Source organism: Muscardinus avellanarius (genome assembly GCF_963383645.1).
Source record: "Muscardinus avellanarius genome assembly, chromosome: 1".
Taxonomy (NCBI): Eukaryota; Metazoa; Chordata; class Mammalia; order Rodentia; family Gliridae; genus Muscardinus; species Muscardinus avellanarius.
Window position 1 is genome coordinate 34,743,387 of NC_137786.1, and position 27,262 is coordinate 34,770,648.

Sequence of the window (27,262 nt, forward strand, 5' to 3'; positions counted from 1 at the left end):
CCAGCCGCGCTGGCGTAAGACACCCTGTTTCAAAAATATAAAATAGGTTTGGGAGTGTAGCCCGGAGGTAGAAGGGCTTCCAGGAACCCCAGTACCACCAAAAAAAAACAAAAAAACAAAAACAAACAAACAAAAAAAAAGAAATCCTAACACAGGAAAACTAAGCTATGGTCAGAGAAATCTGTCATTTGGTTGTCTCTCAGTTGGTAGATAGTTTGCTGTGATGGAATTTTCTTGGGGTAATGAAAATGTTCTGCATCTATTTTGAAGATGTTCCACATCTTCTTTTTGGCAATAAAGGCATATGTAAGAATCAAAATCCATGGGACTATACATATAAAATATTTGCATTTTATTATATGGAAATTATACCTTACTAAATTGATTTAAAACTGCTAACAATGGAAGGAAATGTATACATTAGATATAAGGTTCAATTTTCAAATTTTGCAGATAAGGAAACTCTGACTCAAAGATACTAAGTTATTTGCCCCAAACCACACAAACATCTGTGCAGCGTCTTTACTAAGGATGTAGGTCTGTGATCTCTCTTTTCCTTCGACTGTCAATCCTTAGAGAGATGGGATGGACAGTATTTTAAAATATGAATCTCAAGCCAACCTAAACAACTCATCTATTAAATGCCTTCAGTGTCAGGAATGATGGCTTAAAGTTCCAAGGGAGAATTGGGCAGTAAACTGTGTGATTAAATGACTTGGCCCGGCTCAGGCAAAACTAAATCACAACTACCTCCATTATTTTGGAGTGGGTCTTTTGAGGTTCTGGTATCGCTGTGGTTAATATGTGGTGACTGTGTGAATTTTAAGAATAATTTATTTTTAAAGATATATCTTGATAAGCCGGGCATGGTAGCTCACGCTTGTCATCCCCGCGCTTGGGAGGCAGAGACAGGAGGATCGCGCAGGTTCGAAGCTAGCTGCGTGTGCTGGCTTAGGAGACCCTGTTTCCAAATAAAAATGTAAAAATAGGTCTGAGAGTGTAGCCCGGAAGTAGAAGGGCTTCCAGGAACCCCAGTACCACACACACATAAAAAGATATATCTTGATATATATGGACATCACAACAAATTTTTTGTGTTATAGAAGCAGGTTGCTCATATAACTTAACTTTAGGTGATGGAGGGTGAGTCAGCCTTTAGCAATAATCTTATAAGCCAGGAGAGCTACCTTCTGAGTGCTTGAATTCGTGTGTGTGTGTGTGTGTGTGTGTGTGTTTGGGGATTGAATCCAGGGGGCATTCTACCTCTGAGCTACACCTCCAGCCCTGTTTATTTATTTTTTATTTCAAAGCAGGTCTTGCTAAGTTGTTGAGGCTGGCTTCAAACCTGTGCTCCTGTCTCAGCCTTCCAAGTACTGGGTGGTCCACACCTGAACTTATTTTGTTTTCTATTTTGAAATAAGGTCTCACTAAGTTGCAGAGGGCTTCACTAAGTTGCTGAGGCTGGCCATGAACCTGAGATCCTCCTGTTTCAGCCTCCCAAGTATTGGGATTACAAGCATGTGCCTGGCTTCCATTTTATTATTTTATTATTTTATTATTGCTAAAACTAGAATGCATATCTTGAGATTTGGAGTCAAAAAGACATGTGATGCTCTTTGGTTCATTTATTTCAGAGGCAGGTTTTAGATTCTTTGTACCCAGATATGCTATTATTTCATACATTTTTTCATACTTTTATGGATGCATTATAGTCTCATATCATATGGTAGTTTATAGTGATAGTGACATACATACACTTTCTTGACCAGCTGCTACTAATTTATTTGCCCTTATTAGAAGCAAAATTCCTTGAAAAAGCTTTTTATACTTTTGATTTCCAATTCTTCTTTCCCAAGTTTCTCTCAACTATAACTCAACCACACTTTTGTTTTCACTAAGACAAAAACTTCTCTTCTCAAGGTCACTGATTACCTTCACCATGCTAAGGCCAAGAATTATCCTTTTTGTCTTCTTTGACATAGTAGCATATTTGACGCAGGGCATCAGTCTCCTCTCCTTAATAGAGTTTCTTTCCTTGTTTTTTGGGGCAGAGCTTCTTAAACAATAACTGATAGGTCAGGTCCCTTCCTTCCCACACAGGACCCCACAGCATGAACAGGAGATGGAATCCCGGAAGCCAGAAGTGGAGATATTATGAGAATCCAGGTGCCTCGAGACTCCAAACATCATGAGGCTGAGTACAGGCATCATGAGACTCCAGATGCTGTGAGAGAATCGGCATTACTACACTGCTAGCCCCACCCCAAGTCCCTCTCCCTTAAAACATTGGTATTTCCGCTCTACCATGTGACTCTGCCGACCAATCTGACTCTGCTGACCTCATGACTGCTGCCTGGTCATTGGTCCTTTTCCCCACAGTCGGCAGACCGTGCCCAAAGGCGCTGGTTGATTAGGCTGATTAAAGCTGCTTTCAATAACCTGGTTGGCGTTTGCCTCCTTTGCAACTCCCAACATTACAGTAACATGTGAACAAATCATCTAGATAATCCTGTTAAAGTGCAAGTCTAATCTTGTAGGTCTGGAGCTCTATCATCCCAGTGATGTAAAAGCTGCTGATCCAGAGACCACACTGAGTAGAGAGATCCCAGGGCATTGCACTGGTCGCTTGTTGGTTTTATTTTCTGGTTCATTCTCTTTTTACAAATTTCTTTCTATTGAATTTATATAAATTTAGCATTTGCTCTTCTCTTTTTTTCAATGTATTCTAACATTCTTTTCTTTTTCTTTCTTTCTTTCTTTTTTTTTTTTTGGTGGAACTGGGGTTTCTGGAAACCCTTCTACCTCTGGGCTATACTTGTAGACCTATTTTATACTTTTTATTTGGAAACAGGGTCTCTTAAGACAGCGAGGCTGGCTTGGAACCTGCGCGATCCTCCTGTCTCCGCCTCCCAAGTGTGGGGATTTCAAGCGTGCGCCACCACGCCCGGCTATTCTAACATTCTTGACAGTCTCCCAAAGCCCATTCAGCATCACCTATATGATGACTCTCAAACTTACAGTTCTAGCCCAGTTGTCCTTCTAATATTCCAGACTTGTAGCATCCACATCCTACCTGGCCTCTCCCATCAAACTAAACCTTAAGTACTGGCCTTCCTCCCAGAGCCAGCTCTACCAGAAGTCCCCACCACCCCAGCAGTAGCTCAATTCTCCTAGCTGCTCAGCAGTCATGCTTGACTCCAACTATCCTGCCTGAGCTACATCTCCCACCTGGATTCCTGCAACAGCTTTTAACAAGCCTCCTTGGTTTTGTTCTTGGCACCCATAATCTCTTCCCTGCCAAGCACCCAGAATGATCAATTTAAATATAATAGACAATGCCAATGGCCAATCAATGACCACCAAGTGTCTTAAATAAAAAACAACCCCTATATAGTAGACTTGAGGATCTTCATGATCTGATTCAAGGAGATCTTTGTAATCCTTTCTCCTTCTGGTGCAATTTGACCAGCCTTTTGCATCAGGCTTGATGGTCTGTTCCCTAATTTCAGTACAACAGTATGATCTTAGTACACATTCTCTGCTCAATACCACGACACAGCTGATTCACTCATTACTGTCCAAAATTTCATCAGAGTTTCCTCCAGTTGGTGTTATTCTTCTCTATGTCCCAGCTACCTATCTGAGAATTTCATGTATCTCGCTTTATTTTTTCTTTCTATAATCTTTATCTGCTCTAAATTATGTATTTATTTATGTATTTATGTATTTATTTATGTATTTATGTATGTATTTATGTATTTATGTATGTATGTATGTATGTATGTATTTATTTATTTATTTATTTATGGTACTGGAGATGGAATCAAGAGGCATTCTACCACTGAGATATACCCCCAGCCCTGTTTTCTATTCTTTATTTGAAAACAGGGTCTCACTAAACTGCAAAGGGCCTCATTAAGTAGCTGAGGCTGGCTGTGAACCTGGATCTTCCTGTCTCTCCTCACAAATGCTGGGATTACAAACATGTAGCACCACACCTGGATTAAATACTTAAATTTAAAGAGGGGGACTTGGTTAGTTAGAAATACATTCTATTATATTCTCTGTATTTTTTTTTTTTTGTCTTACCTGCTTTGAAGCATAGGACAACAATTGCTGATAAGTTTGCAGCTTGGAGTATGAAAATCGAAAACTACTTTGGATGCTGTTAGTATCTGAGGACATTTTCTCACTGTTGTCTCTCATTGCTTCAGTGGGTGTAAACTTTAGAGCTAAGTTTGCATTAAAACTTGATGCCTTCTCTCGGATGATACTTTTGAATTCTTGAGTCTCTTCTTCATAATTTTCGGTTCTGAGATTTTTATCAGCCTTGGTCTACAAGAATGTAACAAAGTGTTGTCAAAAACAAGGTACAAAACAAAAATCAAGCGATTAGTTAAAAGGTAGTAGAGCAAAGAATTGTGAGAGAAGGTGCTGGCTGATCAGGCTGCTGGGGCTCAGGGTCTGTGACTTTGGGGACATTCTACAAAAAGCTCGTTGTGTTTAGTCTGATTTCTAGTCTGGAAAATAGAGATACTCATCATACCTAGCCCTAACGTTGTCTCAAGGATGCGGTGCGATAATTCACGAAAGGATTTAAAATTTAGCAAGCTCTCAAAAGTTAATATGAATGTTTTAACAGTAAATAACAGGATAGATACTTGTTTTCTTCCACCTGGATAAGTGGGAGGGGAAGAAGGGAGTAGAATACCAGAGAGAGGAAGATGGAGGGAGGGAGGGAAAGAGAATAAAGCTTGCTGAATGTATATGGATAAAATACTATTTGAAGTATTTTACACACGTTAATTAATTTAAATAGAAAGACTAGGACATGAACACTGAGTTGCCTGGCTTCTAAAATTATTCTTTCAATCTTTATCTACTATTACCTGTCAGAAAAATGAATCATTTTATTTGTATTTAAAATTAGTAGAAAAGTAGGCAAAATACCACAGTGCTTGCCTTAAGGAGGAGGGACTCTGGAGGGGCAACGGGCTTACTTTTCTTTGCATAATCATTTTGCTGTTGGAATATTTTTACACGACATGCATTTTTTTTGCACACACCAAAAACCCTACACTAAATAACTAAAATTAAACCTTTCAGGTAAAGCATCCTTTACCAAGTTGATTATAGTCAGGTATTAACATGATGTCTCCCTAAGTTAAACTTCATATGCTGAATTTTAACTACCATTGTGCGGAAAGAGAAGGGTAGATACTTAATCAGACTACAGTGTCTAGAGTTTGGGGCTTTTTTTGTTTTTGTTTTTTGGTACAAGGATTCTACCTCTGAGCTATATCTCCAGTCTTATTTTTATTTTTAAGTTTGAAATAGGATCTCCCAAAATTACTATGTTGATGAACCTGCGATCCTCCTGTCTCAGCCTCCCAAATACTGGGATTACAGGTGTGTGCCACATGCCTGGGTGAGTGGGGCCTTTGGCAGGTGAGCTGGTATTAGGTGAGGTCATTAGGATGGAGCCTCCATGATGTAGTCCTTTGACACTGGATCTCCAAAATCGTGAGTTAAACCTCTTTTTTTGTAACTCACACAGTCTTGCTATTGTGTTACTGGCAACAGAAAATTAACTAATGCACAATGGAAGAGTTGTTAATGACAGCTCTTCAGCTCCTCTTCCAGAGAGCTTCTGAAATCGGCATAACTCTTGTCTAGGAAGGGGATGAGACACTTGTGTCTTCAGGTGGTGTCAGTAGTATGCATCGTGTGGCTATTCTGCATGGGGAACACAATGCTATTATTGTCTAATGGAAAGACTGAAACGTATATGATTACCTTTAAAACAAGGTTCACTGGTTTAATGCCTAACATAACAGTAAACAATCTACCATCAAGACTTCTTTACTTAGAACCTCCAGTGTCTTTCTACTGACTTTAAGATAAAATTAACACCAGACTGATTCCAACTTAATCTCTCACTGACTCAGTCACCAAGCCAAATTTTTGTTTTCACAATCCATGCTGCTCCTCACTGCAGGGCATTTTTATTCTGCCTTTATTTTCTATAATGTTCTCTTACTTTCTTTTCCCAATTCCCATAACACACATTGTACAAACTCATACATACAAGAAAAACATATCTTTGGGCCAGGAATTCCTATTTCTGTTTCAAGTCCTATATTGAATATCAGTTATTTAGGGGGGCTTCTCTTGATCTCATGGATTTATAAATGTGTTTGCTATAAGCTCTCATGGGAACTCTTTATTTTTTATTTTTTTCCATCTTCCATTTTTAATTTTTAATTTTTATTTTTAATATTTTATTGGTACACTATAGTTTCACATAATGTAGCTCATAATGACAATGGCATACATTCACATAGTACTTGGTGCGCTCCTCCCCCACTTCCCCTCCCCCGAACAATGAGTGTCCGGTTAAATATGCTATATTCATATTTTTACACATATTCAAATGTAGCTCCTCCATTAATCAACCTCAGCCTTCTTCCTCTCCTACCCTTCCTTTCTGGCTTTGCTGAGGTTTCCCCTCCATTATCTGGAGTCCCTCTGGTATCCCCAATGCTCCCTAGTTTGGGCATATTAGAGAAAACATCTGTCACTTCTCTTTCTGTGCTTGATTGATCTCACTTAACATAATGTTCTCCAAGTATTTCCATTTTTCCATGATTTTGCTCTTCTTTATTGCAGAGTAGAATTCCATGTGTGTATTTTCCATAGTTTTGCAATCCATTCATCTGTTGATTGGAGACCTAGGTTGGTTCCATATTTTGGCAATTATGAATTGTGCTGCTATGAACATGGGTCCTTTTTTAAAATGAAATGTATGAAAACCATTTCTCTATAATTGTTATTAAATAGACCTTCAGATGATAACTTCTGTGAAATTAGAGTCTATCTTATCCATTCACCTGTATAGACTCAGCTCTTAGCAAAATGCTTGTCAATAGGAGGTACTTGATAACAAGTATTTAATATGCAGAGGCAATAATAGCTAATAATGAACTATTGAACACTTATGCCAAGTTCTGTTAAAAGTATTTTATGTGGAGATGCACACAAGAGTGGCTTTGGCAAGATGGTAGAATAAGGCTTTACAGTGCTTATTCTCTTACAAAATGCCAATTTCAACAACTATCCCCCCCCCCAATTATATTCTCAAGAGTTGTAGAAACCAAATGAAAAATTACAGTACTATGGTATAGCACAGAAATAAGAAAATATGCATGGAGTAGAGTAGGAAGGATGGTTTCACATTACCCCAGGGATCTCTCCCTCAACCCCAGTGAACACACAGTAAAGAGAAATAGCCTTCATGTGGGAGGAGAGTGAAATGAGCATTGGACTGTGCCTTGGACTCCAGAAAGCTGCAGCACCAGGCAGATCCCCTTGGCCTCAGATCCTTGGTCAGTAACTGTGAACTGATTCTTCAGCCCACTCCAGTGCCAGGACAGACCCATGGCTCCAGGCCCTGAAGTGGCTCCTCACAGCCCCAGGACCCAGGCCTGACCCTGTGAACCCAGCCTCCAGTGTGAGGTAATCCCTCAAACCCCCAGACTATAAGGTAAAGTCTTTGGATTCATGTCTTAGGCTTTCTCCAGTGCAAAGGTACCATCCAAGGAACTCAGCTTCAGGCTAGCCCCTACTGACTTTGGATCCAGTATGCCTTAATTCCAGGCCTTTCTCTCTAGCTATGGTCTCCAGGCTTATCCCAACACTAGGCTAACTCCCATGGATACAGAATTTAGGCCCATCCAGTGCCAGATTAGCCGCAATGGCCCTAGGTTCTAGACCAGCCCCCACAGACTCTGGACCCAGGGCAACCCTAAGCTTTAGACGGGCTGAGTGCCAGGATGGGTTGCACAGTCCTAGATTTCAGGCTCAACCCAGTGCAAAGCTGGCCCCTACAGACCCCAGACTTCAGGCTTCACCTATGGACAAAGCAACTGGCCACATCCCAGCATCAAGTCAGCATGATAGAACCAATATGAACCCCACTTTAAACAATGGACAAGTTATCCAGGTAGAAAATTAAGAAAGACTGTAGTTGAGCTTTAGAACAAATTAATCTCAACAGACATACACATAAAATTCCATCCAACAGCAAGAGAATAAACATTCTTCTGAAGCACACATGGATCTAAAATATTTTATCTAGTAAAAATTTGTGAACACCTACTCTCTCTATATATATTTATTTGGTATTTATAATGGGCTAAAATGAAATATAATATGCTCACTTAGGTTAATATCCTGATACATCTGAGAAGAGAGGTAACACAGTTCATCGAGTATCTGAAAGTGAGGGAAAAATCCTAAGAAGTTAAAATAAAGATTTCCTCTCAAGTAAATTTATGTTCCTTTATGTACAGTTTTAACAAGATTGGCACTATATTTTCCAAGAGCATATATGATTTTATAAGGGGACCACCGGGAGTGGTAGCACCAAGGGGAAGACTCAGAGCTTCAGGGAGCCCCTGCTCAACTCCAAAGTCTCCTCCTTGGGTGGCATCAAATGAACATTCAAGTCCATATTTCTAGGTGCTATTTTATAAGTCTGATGACAAAACTCATTTGGAGGCATTATTCTGACCTGAACTAGTGAACTAAGGAGAAGTCATTCATAGTCTTCATTTCTCCCACTTTTGTGTGGACATGGTCTTACCACAGAAATATTAATGTGCTTGATTATGGGATGCTGCTCCAAATGCCCCTGGGGTGTGTGTAAGTAGTACACAGGGCAAGAACCACATTCCCCTCACACACACTTTTTTTTTATGGTATTGGGAATTAAACCCAGGGCCCCATGTATGCTGGGCAAACACGCTCCTACTGAGCTACATACCAGCCCTATTAAATTTTAACTTTAAGACAGGGTCTCTCTCACCAAGTTGGCAAGAATAACCTCAAACTTATAATCCTCTTGCCTCAGCCTCCCAAATAGCTGGGATTATAGGAATGCACCACCACACCAGGCACCACGCCCCCTTTACAATACACTCTGGATTTTAATTCAAAACATTCTGAAATGCTTAAGCACATGTGTTCTCAGAGTTGTGTATAAGGGGAAACAGCATGTTTATTTTAGTAATGTAGATTTGAGATCAGTCCTAACCCTCAGTCTTTACCATTGTGTCAATAAATTATATTTATAAAGAACCTAAGAGGCTGGTCACAGTGGTAAAGACAGAAACTATAAAATAAAGATCTGAGAACGAAATTTAAATTAAAAGAACATAAGAATAACTTTTATTCCATTAGCAATGGCTAAGATTATAGTGTTTGCTATATCCTATTTAAGAAGGTAAAACACAAGTAGTCCTTTTTTTGACAGATTATTATCTTTCCCTCAGAAATTTTTGTGCTTGAAAGAAGTAGATATGGCACTATGAGGAAAGGTCAACAACCCCAAAGGTTCCTTTGGATTTGTGGGAAACCATTTTTATTCTGGACATATAGGTACAAGCAACTTGGTCGCTTTTGAAAAAAATGTCCATCAAATTGCCCAGACATTGAAGTCTACCATCCAGGGAAGAATAGGCTTTATCTTCAGGCTTCAATGAGTAGATATTAAGTTATAATGTCTTTTTTTTAAAAAAAAAGAGTATATTGAGCTTGGCTGGTGACACACACATATAATCCCAGTACTTGGGAGGGTTGCAGATTTGAGGACAGACTCAGCAAGTAGTGAGACCCTCATCAACCTAGCAAGACTCTGTTTCAAAATAAAAATAAAATAGGGCTGAGAGTGTAACTTGGAGGTAGAAAGTCCCTGGGTTCACTCCCCAGTAAAACACACACACACACACACACACACACACACACACACACACACCCTTAAAATACAAGATTTATAATAGTGTTTTAAAAAAGTGTATTGATTACACTTACTTAAAATTTATACACATGTTTTACAAATTGGTGGGACTGACATCAGCAATGTTATCGTTTGGGTGTAAAATGTCTCCTGGACCTAATGCTCAGGAGGCATCCATCCTTGGAGGTGGGTTCCTGGGGGTGTGGTGGGTACATGGGGGCATAGCCAAGTGCAGCATGTGCAATGTGTGTGCGTGTGTGTGTGCGCGCGTGCGCGCACACGCACGTGCATGTGCACGTCTGCATCCTGGTCCCCGATAGAGCTGTAGCTTCTGGCTTTGACCCTCTTTCTCTGACCTATTGTTTCCTCTCAACCCCCACCATCATGCCCTAAGGATCTATCACCCTGGCTCCTGCCTGGCAGCCAGTGTAAAAATCAAATAAATACACATATGCATGCACACACAGGCACACACATGTACACACACAGAAATTTCTAAATCTGTAAGCAAATAAATCTTCCTTGTTCTAAGTGTGTGTGTGTGTGTGTGTGTGTGTGTGTGTGTGTGTAGTTTTCAATCACAGCAGTGAGAATACTGACTGAAAGAAACAGTAAGAGCCTTCTCATAACTGAATTAAGTGGAAATTATGGATATTCCTTCCCTAATGGCATCATTTCTAGAAACAGATTTACTCTGGTTCAGAGTCAGCTTATTATTGCTCTACATCACTTGGACCAAAGAATACATCTCGAAGGTTGGAGAATATTAGCACTTTGAATAGGGGAAGTAGGTACAATTCATGAATAGTTCTAGAAAATTAGGGAATTAGGTGACTTTAAGGAAGGCAATAAATTTAGGATGGCAATTACATGGACCCAAAATCACTTTAGTGTGTGTGTCACAAGAAGTGGAGAGGCTTGGGTGGTGAAAACAGTTGCTCGCATTAGTCAAACATTCTCGACAGAGGGGAATATTGAAGGGAAATACAGGCAAAATGGGTTTCCATTGCAGAGGTGAGGTCAAAAAAGAGAAGAAAGGCTGGGCGTGGTGGCGCACGCTTGTAATCCCACACTTGGGAGGCAGAGACAGGAGGATCGCGCAGGTTCAAAGCCAGCCGCGCTGGCTTAAGAGACCCTGTTTCCAAATAAAAATATAAAATAGCTCTGGGAGTGTAGCCCAGAGGTAGGAGGGTTTCCAGAAACCCCAGTACAATTTAAAAACAAAGAGAGAAGAAGGAACTTGAATATCATGAAGTAGTGTGATCATTAAATAAATCAGCATGAACCTAATATTTTGTCATCTCAGAACCTTAGATGATTCTTTTCAGGGAGTCTAAGGTACCACTAGGTGAATGGTACCGAGGATTGACTGTACACCACTGTGTGTTTCTAATGAGATACAATCTTTATCTCCTATTCTTTGAGTCTCATGTTCACATTAAATTCTTACTCTATTGAATTGCTCAGCACATCTAGCATTAAATTTATTGCAGGAACTTTCAGCCAAACACTGGACGATGTTTCTCCTGAGGAGACTTACTTCATAGGCCAAAGAGGCCACGTTCCAGGGTCTCCGGTAGTATTTCAAAGTGTTTCCATCCCAAACCCGGTCACAGAGTCCGTTGTAGAATTCGTTGTCAAAAGGTGTGCTTAGGGGATCCATCCCTAAAATGTTGATCCTGAGAATAAACAGAGCAGCGTCAGGTGTGGAAATACCACGGCTAATGCAAGACAGCCCTCTGTGGCCAGGGAAAGTGAGACAGCCTCGGTGCATGTCACTGTCACCCAATATGTGTGTAGTATAACCAGGAACAGATCCAAGAGCCTGTTCACCTTGGCTCAGCGTCTCTGGCAGAGAGCATAACTTAGGAGGGGCTTATAAATTCATCGGCAACTAGGGCACTGTTTAGAGCACAAAGAAAGAAATGCAATAAGTAGGGCACATGGGACCATCTGGCTCCTGGAGTCTTAACTCCACTGCTGTAACTCTTACTTAACCTCCCTTAGTGAACCAAGAACTGATGCCGTAATACCAACTTTCAAATTATTTGAGGACGGAGCATCTCAGGGGGGCAATATAATATATGCATGTAATTTTTCATCTGTGAATCAACATTGGGGCTCTTTATCTCTCTGTGTTCTCTTTAAACTTAAGCCTTTCCCTCCAGCTGTCTCATTGCCTGTCAAGAACCTCCTTCCAGGCTTATATCATTCCTATTATACTTTCCAAGATGAACACAAAATTTTCAGAATCCCAGCAAGGCTTCACAACAGTTTTATTTTTTTTCCATCTAGCAAAATATTTTGACTTGGAAAGTTTTAATTTATAAATAGGAATCACATCTGGCTTTAAAAAATGTGGTTTGATTAGCAGGATTAAAAGCAATATATGCACACGAAGTAGTTCTTTGTGAAGTACACCCATGTTAACTGGAGGACCACAGTCACTGCTGTCTGGGCTATATTTGGAATAAATGGCCCCAAACCAAGGAGGGCAAATTATCTGATGTTTGATCTTCACACTTTAAAGTTACCTTAGCTCAAAAGCATAAATGTGTCCATTGTTCCTGACCACATTCCTGACTCCAATGAGCTGGATGATAACTGAATATTGGTTTCAAGAGCAATTTGCCAAAGAGTATGGATGGCTGACTGTAAACTCATTGCTAACGCCAGAAAAACAGTCAAAAGTATCTTATTGCCAGTGGATTATTTAAATATACCTTTACGTAAAGGCACATTATTTATAGATTTGAATCTACAAAGAAAACAAACATTGTGGCCCAATTTTCATGTGAGACAGGAGCTGATGTGAATGTCTTCTCAAGGTTGTCATACAGATTAAGTCGGCCATTTCTCTGTGTCTGTGCCACCAAAAATACCTTTCACTTCAAGTGTTAGGGCCCTAAGTTCTAATATAGGGCCCCAAATTAGACCTGTTAACTTGAATAAGAGAAAGAAAAGAAATTCTATAGCTGGTTTACTTTCTTGGATGTCTTTTATATACCTCATGCTAGGTTCACTTCTTAGCCCAAGATTTTTACCCATCCCTATCTTCTTGCCTGACATTGTCATGGGCAAAGTTTATTACCATCGTCACTGGTTCTGTGCTTAGCCACATGACCTGCTTTAGCCACTGGTGAACCATTTCAGAGCCTGATCATTTAATTTTCTAAGTATTAAAATCCAGTTGAGTACCATAATTTAGAGTTGGATCTTGATTTTTTCCAACCTGATAGTAAAATGTGAGATGAGTGAGAAGTGTACTCTGCCTTTGTAAAGTAAGAGGCAAGAAAGAAGCAAGGATTTGATAACTCGATTGGCCAAGTCATCTGCCTTATCAATTTTGTGAAAAAAATGTACATAGGGAAGTTGAGGATTTACTATTAGGTAGATTGGTTAAATAAGAAACAGCTCAGGAAACATTACCTTAAAACTTACCTGTCTTCCCCTTGGAGAGTTTTTGTGTACCCCTAATATGGTATGCACGCCCTACCTTGAAGGTCATTTTATAGAACAGCCAATGAACCAGTTGTCTGGATCCCTTTGGAAAGTTACAATAAAGTAGATAATCAGTCTGAAGCAGAGCTAAATAAGGAATGTTTCAAAACCTTTTGACTTGATTCCACTAATACAGAGACAGCCAGCCTAGTTTAGAATGAGCCAATTTCTTTTTCCTGCCAACAAACATGAAAACTTCTCAGGAATAGGAAGTCATCACCTGGGAAAATTATATATATATATATGGCTTTCTACACACACACACATATATATACATGTATATATGTGTGTGTGTGTGTTTGTATGTGTGTAATTGTGTTATTTGGCAACACTTAGTGATGCCTGTTTTCACATTTGCATGGAGAGCCCCAGGCAGTTCCAGTTCACCAGGTAAATTGAGGAGACCTCTTGCTCCTTCACAGAAGTGCTGTTGTGCTTAGATCACAAAAAAGCAATGCTGTGGATATTGTCTGTCATTTGCAGCTGGTTTGGATTTGTGTTTTCTCAATGAATGCAAGATGGGTTGGAGAAGTTCCCTAAACCCTTCTGGAGTATCTTAGGGGCCTGTGGGACAAGAGGCTGATACATTTGTGATATAACCGAATTCCTCTGGCATAATAATTTAAGTGAGAGAGTCCTTCAAATGAAGCATGAATTCATTATATCAAGTGCTTATTACTTCCCTGTGTAACAGAGTCTAATTGCATGTGCCTGCAGGTAGGATTGGTTAAGGTTTTCTGGACTGAATTGTGTAGAAGAGGATTATAAGTATGTTGCTGTAATGATCAGGGTGTTGACTCCCATTACTTCTAGTTCTCAGAGTTCATAGCTCTGCATAAGAATGGAGATTTATAGTAAGTAAATATTTAATATTAGTTCTATTGAAGAATCTTTGTCTTGAAACTTATTTCAAGTTTCAAGTAAGAATGTTAATTTCAAGTTAATTTAATGTTCATTTCAAGTAACTGACATTCTTAAATGTTAATTACTGGTTTGTATGACTTTACTTTATTCTTGATTCTAATACTTGAGTAATAAGTAACTACTTAAGAGCCTTCCTTCCTTCCAACTTCCTTCATTCCCTTCTTCCTCCCTTCCTGCCTTCCCTACTGGCAGTTGAACCAGTGACATTTTACCTCCGAGCTATACCCCTTGCCTATTTTTTTTCTGGGGGTGGAACCCAGGGGCTTTCTACCTTTGGTCTATACCCCTAGACCTATTTTATATTTTATTTGGAAACAGGGTCTCACTAAGTTGCTGAGAGCCTCACTCAGTAGCTGAGGCTGGCTTCGAACCTGTGCGATCCTCCTGTCTCAGCCTCCCAAGTGCTGGGATTACAGGTGTGCACCACCACGCCCAGCTACCCCTGGCGTTTTTTATTTTTCAGTATGAAACACAACCTTGCTAAGTTGCTAAAGGTCTGGCTGAGTTACGGAGCCTGGCCTGGAACCCGGAATTCTTCCCGCTTTGGCCTCCAAAGTAGTGGGGTTAGAAGTGTGTGCCGCTATATCCAGCTAGAAGTTTCATTTTTTAAAGATTAATTTCACTTTGCAGAAAAGGTGTTGACTTAGGCTTTGTAGTGATATGGGGGAAATTTTGTAGGTGGGGTGGGTGTTACAGAAATAGAGGGTAGGTGGCATGGTGAAATAATAGTTTTATATGAGTCAGAGTAACTTGGGTTTTAGTTCCACTACAAACTAACCAACTGGCCTCAATTATTTCACTTAGTTTGTATTTGTAAAATGAACATAACACCTCTCCTCCCAATCACACAGGATTATTATGAAAATCTATAGAGATGGAATATAAAAAGAGATTTTGAAAACTTCAAAGTATTATGCAAATGAAAGCTGTCCTAGAACAATAGATCTCATGAAGACTAAATCTGTTACAGGTTTTTGCTCATAGTAATGGAGAATTTAGTAAGAAGAATGTCAATGGACTGATTCTGCCAGGTCCACCTCAGTTTCTACCTCTGTAGCTGAGCTTTCCCATGGTCCAGCCTTGAAAGGCCACTCTTGTGCTGTCCCCAGCACAAGCCCTGACTGTGGTGGAAGCAGGAGGTATTTAAGGGTTCTTTGCTAGCTCTCTGAGATACCTCATTATGAAATTCTATAGATTATGAATAATTTTTTAACTAAATGGGCCAAATTTTCTATATTCCTTCCCTATAAGACAAACAATTTTCTCTAGGTGAGAATAAATAACACATGTAATTTGCCTGATTTCAAGCTTTTTTTTTTTTTTTTTTTTTTTTTTGGTTTGTTTGTTACGATTGGAGAGAAAACTGTTTCTTGGATCCCAAAAAGCAAAATAAAATAATAATGGGCTTTCACCATGAATTCACAATGTCTCCCTGAGAAGAGCAGCAGAAAGAGTTGAGCTCGCTCAGACATGCAGCCATCTGGTTATAAGCTTTGGACAATGAACTACCATCTACTGCCATTTACTATGAGGGGCTCTGAACTACAGGAGCAGGACAATCCACTTCATTCACATCCCCACCCGCAGCCACATCTGGATGTGGTGGAGCAAGCCTATAATTTCAGTACTTGGGAGGCTGAGACAGGAGAATCGCTGGTTTGATACCAGCCTCAGAAACATAACGAGATTTTCAGCAACCTAGCAAGACCCAATTTCAAAACATAAAATGCAAAAATGCTGTAGTTGGTTGCTGGCTCAGAGGCAGAATGTTCCTAGGTTCAATTCCCAGTACAAAGGAAGGAAGGAAGGAAGGAAGGGAGGAAGGAGAGATGGAAGGAAGGAAATTCCCACCCTGCTGGGTAGAGAACAAGTGTGTTTTTATCAGCAACAGCTTCTCATAGCTCAGAACAACCGATGGAGAGTATGCATTGGGATGTATTACTGGGATGCCTTCTGACTATATGGAACAGAACGGAATCTCAGGCTTATACCATTTCCCAATTTCTGGAGCACAAATATCTGCAGAACAGTTTTTATTGGTATATATTCCCGATTTCTAGATTCCAAGGCATCGCTTAAGAGCCTACAGTCCCAATGTTTTGTATGGGAAATGAGTGTCCCATTAGCTCTCTATTAAAACCAGAATCTCAGCACCACTATTCTAGGACATCAGAACTAGTTTCTCTGATCCCATTCTTCCTGGCTCAACTCCAGAATGCTGGAACCTCTTAAAAGTTTCTAATCAGGTATTGATCCAGGAAAAGTTTCAATGGAAGACAACCTTAGGGAGAAATCAAATGTTCTGATTGAAACGCCAGACCTATTTCTGGCCATTCAATTCTGGGATCTTCCTGATGTTCCTATTTCATTTCCTTCTGTACTGGGAAGTAGCATGCCTGCCTCCTAGCCCATTCTACAGACCCCCACGGAGGCCATGCATTTTAACCAAAGTATCTTGAGGTACCTATTCAGCAATTTTTCAGGCTCAAATATAATTCAGAAAGAATACAGACCCAAAGGCTGCACCAGCTGTGCCCTTTCTACATAGCATCCTACCTCTCTATCACAGTGAGGGAGCTGGAAAGCATTTTCATCTGGAAAAATTCAAGTGAAATACACACCCATAGCCTGCTGTTCGCGCCAGCTCAGACTCTTCTACCACTCGGTCTCGGCAGGGGGGGCGTGGGTCACTGTCACAGTCATCCTCGTCTGAAAAGTCCCCGCAGTCATTGTCACCGTTACACAAAAGTCGCCTCTTGATGCATCTGCCTGCAATCAAAATCAGAAAGACTCGGTATCAGATGTGTTAAATTCTTTGTACAGAACACATTGATAGCCCTTGCTTGGGACTGATTCTCTTTCTTTCTTTCTTCCTTCCTTCCTTCCTTCCTTCCTTCCTTTCTTCTTTCTTTTTTTCTTTCCTTTTCTTCCTTCCTTTTCCCTCTCCTTCCTTCCTTCCTTCCTTCCTTCCTTCCTTCCTTCCTCCTTTCCTTTCCCTTCCCTTTTCCTTCTCCTTCCTTCCTTCCTTCCTTTCATCTCTTTCTCTTGGTACTGGGGATTGAACCCAGGCGCATTCTATTTATAAGCTATATCCACGGCCCTATTTTATTTTTCAGTTTTTTAAAATAGAGTCTCTCTATGTTGATTTGAGTCTCACTACTTGCTGAGTCCATCCTTGAACCTTCTGTCTCAGCCTCCAACGTACTGGGATTACAGACATGTGCCACCACACCCGGCTGGGGAAACTTTCGTACTTAGAAATGTGTCTAAGTCATGCTTACTTCCTCTCAACTCCTGAGTGCACAGAGAACCCCACACTGAACAACTGGAGTGCAAGGATTACCTGTGCCACACTGAAAGTCCTTCCCACAGTCCTCCTGGCGCTCCTCGCAAGCCTCCGTGGGCACGCACTGTCGTCTGTCTCCCAGAGCATCAATGCAGCTCTTTCCATTAAACTGTCCAAAGACCTCAATGCTCCTTGAACGAAACTGCATAAAACCAGTGGAAAGGTTAGATTTTTCTAAGGCCAAAAATGATGATGATTTATTTTTTAAGATTATCCCAATCTTATTCCCCTAAGTTAATTCTTATGAATAGTTTCCTAAATATCCTTCCAGAAAATTTCCATATAATACAAACATATATATCCTTTTATATGTGCAGATGCATAATACTATATAATGAAGAATTGCAACTTGATTTACTTAGTACTTTAAGGGCTGATTAGTATTCCATTGTCTTGTGTACCCTATTCTTGGACATTTAGTTCTTTATTGTTTTTCTTTACTCTTTTTTTTATGTGGATCATATTGAAGATGGAATACATTCAGACTATGCTTGGTGCCCTGTCCTTCCCCCACTCCCAACAATGAGTGTCCAGGTGGATGAGCGGAAGAAGGCTGAAGTTGATTAATGGAGCAGCTACATTCAATGATTATAATTTAAAGCAGCATCCATACTGCTGTAGCCTCCCCAACCCAAGTGTGTCAATGGTTTTAAGAGAGAAGCAGTGGTATTTATTTATTTATTATTTATTGGTACTGGGAATTGAACCGCTAAACTTTACCCCCAGTCTATTTATTTATTTATTTATTTATTTATTTATTTATTTGCTTGTTTTAGAAATATGACCTTGCTAAGTTACTGAAGGCCTACCTAAATTGTTAAAGCTGACTTTGAACCTGCGATCCTCTTGTCTCAGCCTTCTACATACTGGGATTATAGGCTTGCCCCACCATGCTCAATTTAGAAGTAGTTATTACTTGAAGTAACACTTTGCATTCTAGGTTTTTTGTGTGTATGTGGTACTAGGGTTCCTGGAAATCCTTCTACCTCCGGGCTACACTCCCAGACACCTATTTTTTATACTTTTATTTGGAAACTGGGTCTTTTAAGCCAGCAAGGCTGGCTTCAAACCTCCACGATCCTCCTGTCTCTGCCTCCCAAATGTGGGGATTACAAGTGCGTACCACCACACCTGGCTTGCATTCTAAGTTTTGTAGTCTCTTGTATGAAAGATGATCTGAGGACACTCAGTATACTGTAAGACATTCAGATTTCCTGGCAAGGTCAGCCACATACACAGGGATGATTATGTCTCTTGCTGATTTGGAACTTAGTTTGGAGACTCCCTACCTCATAACCACTGGCCTGGAGATGTCAGCAATGCAGTTTCCCTTTGTGGAGGCCAGGGAGCTGGAGATGAGTACTTACCATTTGTTCAAGGCAAGGATCACATTGTGACCACTGACTCCAGGGGCTCATTCTACAGTCTATGGGCGATGGAGAGACATCTTTTTGCATTGGCTCTTGACCATAACTGTGAAAATAAAACATACCAATTAATAATGACCATTATGTGTGCCTATTGTAAGAAGTTTTCACAAGCCAGTTTAATATATTTACTACTTTTCCCACTTCCAACCCATTCTACTGACCCTTTCACGATATTTCCCACTGACACCCGATCACATACTGTTTTGCATTTTCAACTATCTCTTATAAATCTTGTACTGTACTGCAATTTAACTTTCAATCTAACAATAACAGTGGGGACGAGAAAAACTAGCAAGAGGTCCCAGCAGATGTTTTACACTGTTTATTCTTATATTTCCAACTAAAAACTGCACTCTGGAAGCTAGCAATCTTGGCAATCTTGGTGCACTTTCTTTTTTTTTTTTTTTTTTTTTTGCAGGTCTAGGTATGGAACCCAGGGGCATTTAACCTCCGAGCTACACCCCCTGCCCTATTTTTTATTCTTTATTTTGAAATAAATAAACTCAGGTCTCACTGAGTTGCAGAGGGCCTCACTAAGTAGCTAAGGCTGACTGCGAACCGCTATCCTCCAGGTCTCAGCCTCCCAAATGCTGGGATTACAAGTGTGCGCCACCACGCCCGGCTCTTGGTGCACTTTCTTTGTACACCTCTCCTCCCCTGAGAGTCTGGCAGAGCCTTGGGTTGCTTGCTTCTCTTACAAATTGAAGCCAACCAGGCCAGCATTCCTGCAGTCAGCACCTTGTAAAGCAGGCTTTCCCGTTCCAGTGTTCTCTACGGATGTCCAAAGCTGTTGCTGCTTTACCCTCCATTTCAGGATCTATTCTTGATCATTCTGTAACATCATGTATTTTGGCACTCACAGATGCCCCTCTCACCCCCAGACACACTCTTCTGGCTTTGACATGTCCTTTCTCCCTTGAATCGCTTCCAGTTGCAACACCACCTTGGATAATTATCCCATCGAATGACAGAAGAGAAACAGTATGTCACCTTACATGGCAAAGATACTTTGCTGATGTGGTTAACAGGACATTATCCTGTGCTTCAGGGTGGGACCATCTAATCACATAAATTTTTAAAAGAAGAGTGGGTCTCTGCAGAACTCAGCACGGAGGTTTCTCAAAAGGTAAGGAATGAAACCACCACATGTTCCAGCTATACTGCTCCTAAGAATCTTTCCAAAATAATTGAAAAGTCAGAATACAATAGTGATACATGAATACCCATGTTTACAGCAGAACAATTCACAATATCCAAGTTGTGGAACCAACAAGGTAACTATCAACAGATGAATGGATAAAGAAAATGTGGTGTATACACACAGTAGAGTTCTACTCGGACATAAAGAAGAGCAAAATCATGGCATTTGCAAGAAAATGGTTAGAACCTGAGAGCATTATCTAAGTGAGATCAGCCGGACTCAGAAAATCAAAGGTCACAGGTATTTTCTTGTATGTGGAAGCTGGAGAGAGAAATAAAACAGATCCTGTAAAAATTAGGAGAGAGACCAGTAGGATAAGGGAGGGAAGGAAATAGACCAAATAACGTTATGTGCATATCTGAAAGTATCGCTATGAATCCCACCATCATGAGATTACAATGAATTACAATTGAATGCACCAATAATAATTTTTAAAGAAGACTGACTCAGAGATGAGCTAGATGAGGCAGCAGGAACTGAAGGAGAGGAAAGGGGCTCCCCCTGCTGCTGCTGGCTCTGAAGATGGAAGAAGGGTGCAAGGAGTCAAGAGTTGCAGTCAGTTCCAGGATCTGGGCGTGACAAGGAAATGGGTTTTCCTTAGAGTCTCCAATAAGGAATCCAGCCCTGCGGGTCCCTTGATTTTAGCTCAGTGAGACCCACTTCAGATTTCTGGCTCCCAAAACTGTAAGATGATAAAACTGTGTTTTAATTCACCGCATTTGTGGTCATTTGTTGCAAATGCAAGGGGAACCAATACATGTGACCTAGAAAGCACCACATGGCCAATCCTCTTCCTAATTCTCCAACACACTTTTTCCTGCCTATTTCCCAAGAATACTGAACTTAAATTTTCAAGATGAGCCATTTTTTCTCATGTCTTCAAGTCTTTGTACTCCTCCCTATTCACCAAATTGATCTTATTTTGGGCACATTTTTTGTTGTAGTCCTTCCCTGATCACCTAGATGTTCAACCTCTGGGATACACCCCAAGATCTACTTTATTTTTTATTTGAAATAGGATCATAAGTTGCTTTGCTAAGTTGCTGATCCTTCTGCTGATCCTAACCTGCAATCCTTTGGTTTCAACCTCCCAAGTACTGGGGTTACAGGCATGCACTACCACACCTGGTTCTCTTATGGAATTTAATTTTCTATGCATCTTATTCTCCCCTATATCATAAACCCCTTTGCAACAATTTATTTCATGGAGTTAATTTATTTATTTACTCATTTATTCATGTATCAAATATTTATTAAGTGGTTATTATTGGCTGAACATGGGAGATATAATGGTGTTCAAGACAATAAAACAAACAAAAACCATGATCTCCAAACTGAATGGAGTTGCATTCTAGCTAAAAATACCAGTAAGGTTGGAAACTTTTATGTATCGTTCAGCTTGCATATAAAGTGCCTGCAGCATAGGTTTCTGGGAAATCTTTCTCAAATAAGCAAGTGAATGACAAGTGAGAGTAGAGGGAGGAAGTCCTTGGTCCTGTGGTCTTGGACAGACTAGGCCTGTATTTCTCTATGGTTGACCTCCTAGTGAACTACCTTCATGGGTTTTGTGCAAGATTTGCTTGTCATGAAGGCAGGCTATAAGACCAGAGATGCTATTCTTGTAAGCCTAACCCTGGCCTACCTCATTCAAAATATTAGGAAGCCTGATTAACTTTTATCTTCTAAAAATGTGGTTTAAAAATGTATTATGCAGGTTGCCAAGACTCCAAACAAATCTGCTTTCCTGAAATTCTTAGTATTAGTGTGTCTGGAATCACATGACTGGGAAATGCTCTGCTAGGAAATTTCCAGGAAATTAGACTGTCAGGATGGATGGGTCTCATCAATAGGTGCTGGCATCTCTGCCCTGATGCCCTGTAGCAGCAGACTCAATGCTGGTTATATAACCTGATGTCCAGATTTAAAAACATAGGAGTTGTAAAGTTGGGATTGCCATTTCATACCAATAAGTCAGTTTCTCGAAAGATGGGCTTCATCAAACACTTTTCAAAATACTTTTTGGCACTAAGGATTGAACCCAGGGGCATTCTGCCCTCAAGCTTCACCCCTAGCTCCCCTTTTTTTCTTTACCTTTGGAAACAGCCTCACTAAGTTGCTGAGGCTGCCGCGAACCTGTGATCCTCCGCTCTCAGCCTCTTAAGTTACTGGGATTACAGTCATGCGCCTGGCTGACAGCACTGTTTTTTAAAAGCTACACAGGTGATTCTTATATTCAAATGCTGTTGAGAAATACTAGCTGGCAACAACTGGTGGAAATCTAGGCTGTCTGAAGGGATGGAATTCGAGCAGGTGTGGGTGCTCATTATGTCAATATTACCCCAACATGAGGCCACCATTGACTGACCTCGGCTATAGCTGGTTTCATGAACTACCCCAGGCTTTGTCTATTAACATCTCTGAGATCTTTTCAGTATCTATTACCTTGAACAGAATTATCTGTTCCTTTTTTTTTTTTATTCATCATTTACTTAGATGACCATACTAGAATTTTGTTTCTGCTTCTCTCAAGGGTTACTCCCCCTCAGTTCCAGGAGCCACACACACCCTACAGACCGGTGGTACAATATTATTTTTATCTTTTTCGCTTAACGCTCAGGCCAGCTTCGGTGAGTGCTGGTTCCAAGGAAGCAGTACAGAAGAGGGGTCATGCGTGATGGGTAGAACCCACTGAGAATACTCTGAGGTGAGTTTCAGCCTTTTTGGGGGTAACTTGGAGCCCAGCCATTGCCGGGCCTAGAAGCGGTGCTGTGCTCCGCAGCTCACAGGGACAAGACCTGCTCCAGATCCTGGCATGGCCCCTGGGCAGTAACCTAAGCACTTTGCATTAAAAATGATCCCACATTGACTGTCTGCACTTCTTCTCTTCCTTCCCAGCTTTTTTTTTTTTTTTTTTTTTTTTTTTTTTTAAACCTAGGGGCTCCTGATCTTTTTTAAAGGTTTGTCTCACAGTTTGGGCCTAGCACAAAGCATTGGCCTTTGCCCTGGACCTTCCCTTGCCTCCTGACTGTGGTTTCAGCACATTCTCTCATCTACCCCACCCCATGGGAAGCGCCTCACAAACACACGGGGCTCTAGATCCCTCCAGTGTGAGGCCGCTGTACTACTTTGCTTGGACAGGTTAAACAACAGAGATATCTTTTTGTTAAAATATCAAAGCACAGAAAGAGAAGGGACATATATTTTCTCTAATATGCCCAAACTAGGGAACATTGGGGATACCAGAAGGACTCCAGATAATGGAGGGGAAACCTCAGCAAAGCTAGAATGGAAGGATAGGAGAGGAAGAAGGTTGAGGCTGATTAATCGAGGAGCTACACCCAAATATGTGTAAAATTAATATAGCATGGTTAACCTGGACACTCGCTGCTGGGAGAGGGGGGAGGGAAATGGGGTGGGGAGAGAGGGCACCAAGCACAGTCTAAATGTATGCCATTTTCAATAAAAAAATAATTTAATTGAAAAGTAAAAAAATATATCAAATCATCGCCGATTGAGCAGCTTTGACAAGAGCAATTTAACTTTTCCCCACTAGGCTAGAGACTAGAAGTCTGGGATCAAGGCAGAGTTGGCATCTTCTGAGGTCACCCTGGGCTTATAGGTGACCATCTCCCTGAATCTTCACCATGGTTTTTCCTCTCTGTGTGCCTGCATTTGAATTTCCTCTTCTTGTAAGGACACCAGTCATATTGGATTAAGCCTCATTCTAGTGATCTCCTTTTAACTTAATTACCTCTTTAAGTATCCAGCTGTAAACACAGTTCTATTAGCAGGTACTGGACTTGGAAATACAGGGGCAGGATTTGAATGTATCAATTTTGATAGGGCACAGTTCAGCCCATTACACTTGCAAATGTATGTATGTATGTATGTATGTATGTATGTATTTTTGTGGAACTGGAGATTATACCCAGGTGCATTCTACCACCAGCCTATTTTTATTCTTTTCTTTGAAGTAGGGTCTCACTAAATTGTGAAGAGCCTCACTAAATAGCTGAGCCTGGCTACAAACTTGTGATCCTCCTGTCTCAGTTTCCCAAGCACTGGGATTATAAGAGTGTGCTGCCACACCTGGTTCACAAATGTTTTTTATTAAGCAATACAGAATATTCATCTGCTAGGTGTGTGTGTGTGTGTGTGTGTGTGTGTGTGTGTGTGTGTGTGTGTTACTGAGGATCTAATGCAGAGGCTTTCTGCCACTGAGCTATGCCCCCACCCTTTATAAAATTTTATTTTGAAACAGGACCTCACTAAGTTGCTGAGGCTGGCCTCAAAGTTGTGTTCCTCCTGTCTCAGTCACCTAAGTACTGGAATTACTGGAGTGGCCCACAGAGTCTGGCTTATCTGGTAGTTTTACTTTATTTATTTATTTATTTACTTATTTTACTTTTTTATGATATTGGGGATGGAACCCAGGGGCATTCTACCTTTGAGCTACACCCCTAGCCCTATTTTTTAAAAAAATTCTTTATTTTGAAACAGGGTCTCACTGAATTGCAAAGGGCCACACTAAAAAGCTGTGATCCTCCTGTCTCAGCCTCCCAAATGCTGGGGTTACAAGCATGCGCCACCATGCCCAGCTGGTAGTTTTACGTTAGAAAATTTTCTTTTTCTAAGCTCATTTTCTTATAAAATGAGAAGTTAATTTACTGTATATTTGAGTAATGAATTTGCTAAGTATCATTAATTTTACTGATGGGAAGTTAAAACTCGAGAACTGCACTACTTACCCAGAGTCGGACGGTTACTGGGCTTGGAATCTGCATATCTCGTTCAGTGCAGTTTTGTCAGTCCCCTGTATTTTGTTTTCTCACCACACAGACCCTCCTAGGGTAAGCTAAGCAGCCAGAGCTTGCTCAAGAATGTGTGCATGTCATAGCCTCACGCTTTTTAGACGTTTAGATACAGCAAGTTGATAAGAACGCAATTTATTTTAATGTAGCAGCCCCAGGTAAAGTATATCAATCGGACAACCTGATTCTTTCCTGGAGCTATCTTAAGCCTACAACTAAATGCTGTCAAGTGAGGAGAAAAAAATAAATGAGAATTCTATTACCACCTGTTTTTCCTGCACGACACCAGATGCCTGCTTATCCAGAGGCACAGAAGAGGCAGAACTCAGGGGAATTGCTAGGAGGGAATGAACAGATTATGCAGAAAGGATGTGTCATTGAAATAAATACGCTGCATGAATGTTAGGAAAGGAGATCAATGACCTGGAAGAGCGCCTCTGTCTTCGCCCCTCTGAGCCCAGCACCACCGTCTCAGTCCCTCTACCTCACTCCGCAGACCATCTTTGGAGCTCAGGACTTTGTATGTCCCACACTCACCACCTGCTTATCACGTGGCTCGGCGTAAGTGTAAAGTACTGTCTGAATTCTCACGTAAAATGTGTTTATCAAGTACGGCATTTCTCCAAGTGTCTCAGACTCAGCTTGAAAGACATTCCTAGATCAAAGCAATGCACGTCAGCGAGGCAGGAGGTCTACCTCTGGGACAGAAATGCATTAAAGAAAGGGCTATTGATGTACGCCAGGCCCCCGTGCTTCTACCACTGAGGAAGTCTCCAGCTTTAGAGAAAGAAAACCTCTACAGCACCTCACACCCCAGGAAAGCAAGCAATAACTAAGACAATGTGGCTCTCACGAATGGAGAAATAAACTTATTGGAATTGCATTCTTAACCCATGCATCTGCTAGTTGGTGTCATTCATGTTAATCCCTCAAGATGAAAAAATAGCATAAGAATGGTATCCAACACTAATTTTTTTTTTCAGGATGTTTTCTGATTTCCCAGTTCTTACTTAAGAGCTTTGGCCGAGTGTGTTGATGCATGACTGCAATCCCAGTACTTGGGAGGCTAAGACAGGATCAGTCTCAGCAACTTAGCAAAAACCTCAACAACTTAGTGAACCCTGTTCCAAAATAAAAAGGGCTGGAGGTATAACCCAGAGGTAGAATGCTACTTGGTTCAACAACCCCCACCCTCCGCCACACACAAAGAGTTTCTTTCATGGGCTCCCGAGAAGTCAATGTACAACAGCCGGTATGCTGAGGTGCTTGTTCTAGTGGCTGAAACTACAAGGCAGACAACATCCTGGCCAGCACGGAGCCTACGTTTTAGTGAATGAGCTATAACAAACGACTCAACCACAAAATAGAACCTGCGGTTAAGACACAGGTGTCCTGCAGGAAAACTCAGCAGGGCAAGAAGACAGAGAATGCCATTGTGGAGTAGAGAAAGAATTCTTTCAGAAGAGGTTTGGGGCTTGAGACATGTGTTCACATACTCTGGACACCCTCCCATCTAAAGCAGGGCACGTGTGACCTTCTCTTGCGGCTCTCTGGGCCGTTGTGATTCCCCTGATGAGCGGAGTGCAGAGGAAGTGACAATGCAGTTTTTAGGCTAGTTATAAAGGCCAGGCAAGTTCTGCTGGTTTATCTAAAGACATCTGTGCCGGGAGCCTTCGCCCCCTTGCATGAGGCCAGCTTTCTTGAGTCCACTGCAGGGCTGTGCAGAGACTCTATAGAGAGTGCTAATGAAAGAAGTGTGTAAGACAGCGTGACTCCCTCAAAGGGATACGTGAGTTAACTGGGACGGTATTCTTAACTCATGTGGCTGCCAGTTGGTTTCACTCATGTAATTCCTCAAGAAGAAAAGATAGCAAAAGAACAGCGTCCGACACACATTTTTTTTCAAGACATTTCCTGGTTTCCCAAGTCTTAGTTAAGTGCTTCCCAATGAGCCCACAAAAGCAATACATATGTGTACGTGTGTGTTAATGTCTGACTCAGTGTTTCAGTTCCCACTGCTTGAGTTTCCCCAACCCAGATGACAGACACATGAGGTAAGAAGCCATGGGAATGACCATAGCCCCAGCTGCCATCTGACTACAGCCATGCAGGAGACCCAAGAGAACTGCTCAGCAGAGCCCAGATGCCTGAGCAAAGGAAACAGCTGTTAGTTTTCAGCTACTGTTTTGGAATGGTTTGATACACAGCAAAAAGAAAGAAAAAAAAAAACAGGAACCAAACCAAAAAGGTAAT

The 27,262-nt window shown here is 41.0% G+C and overlaps 1 protein-coding gene across 1 annotated transcript in view; it reads right to left on the bottom strand.

Moving 5' to 3' along the window:
- The window catches only part of C9 (complement C9), a gene marked incomplete at its 3' end in the record, with an annotated part of 35,302 nt that extends 16,299 nt beyond the window's left edge, over window positions 1–19,003 (bottom strand). The window contains exons 1-5 of the mRNA XM_080701182.1: window positions 18,935–19,003; window positions 17,565–17,709; window positions 16,843–16,990; window positions 11,337–11,475; window positions 4,090–4,335 (exon numbers count right to left, since the gene is read on the bottom strand). Of these exons, the coding sequence (XP_080557308.1) occupies window positions 4,090–4,335; window positions 11,337–11,475; window positions 16,843–16,990; window positions 17,565–17,709; window positions 18,935–18,985 (729 nt within the window). The 5' untranslated portion in view covers window positions 18,986–19,003. The remainder of the gene's footprint in view (window positions 1–4,089; window positions 4,336–11,336; window positions 11,476–16,842; window positions 16,991–17,564; window positions 17,710–18,934) is intronic.
- Between the last annotated feature and the right edge of the window lie 8,259 nt (window positions 19,004–27,262).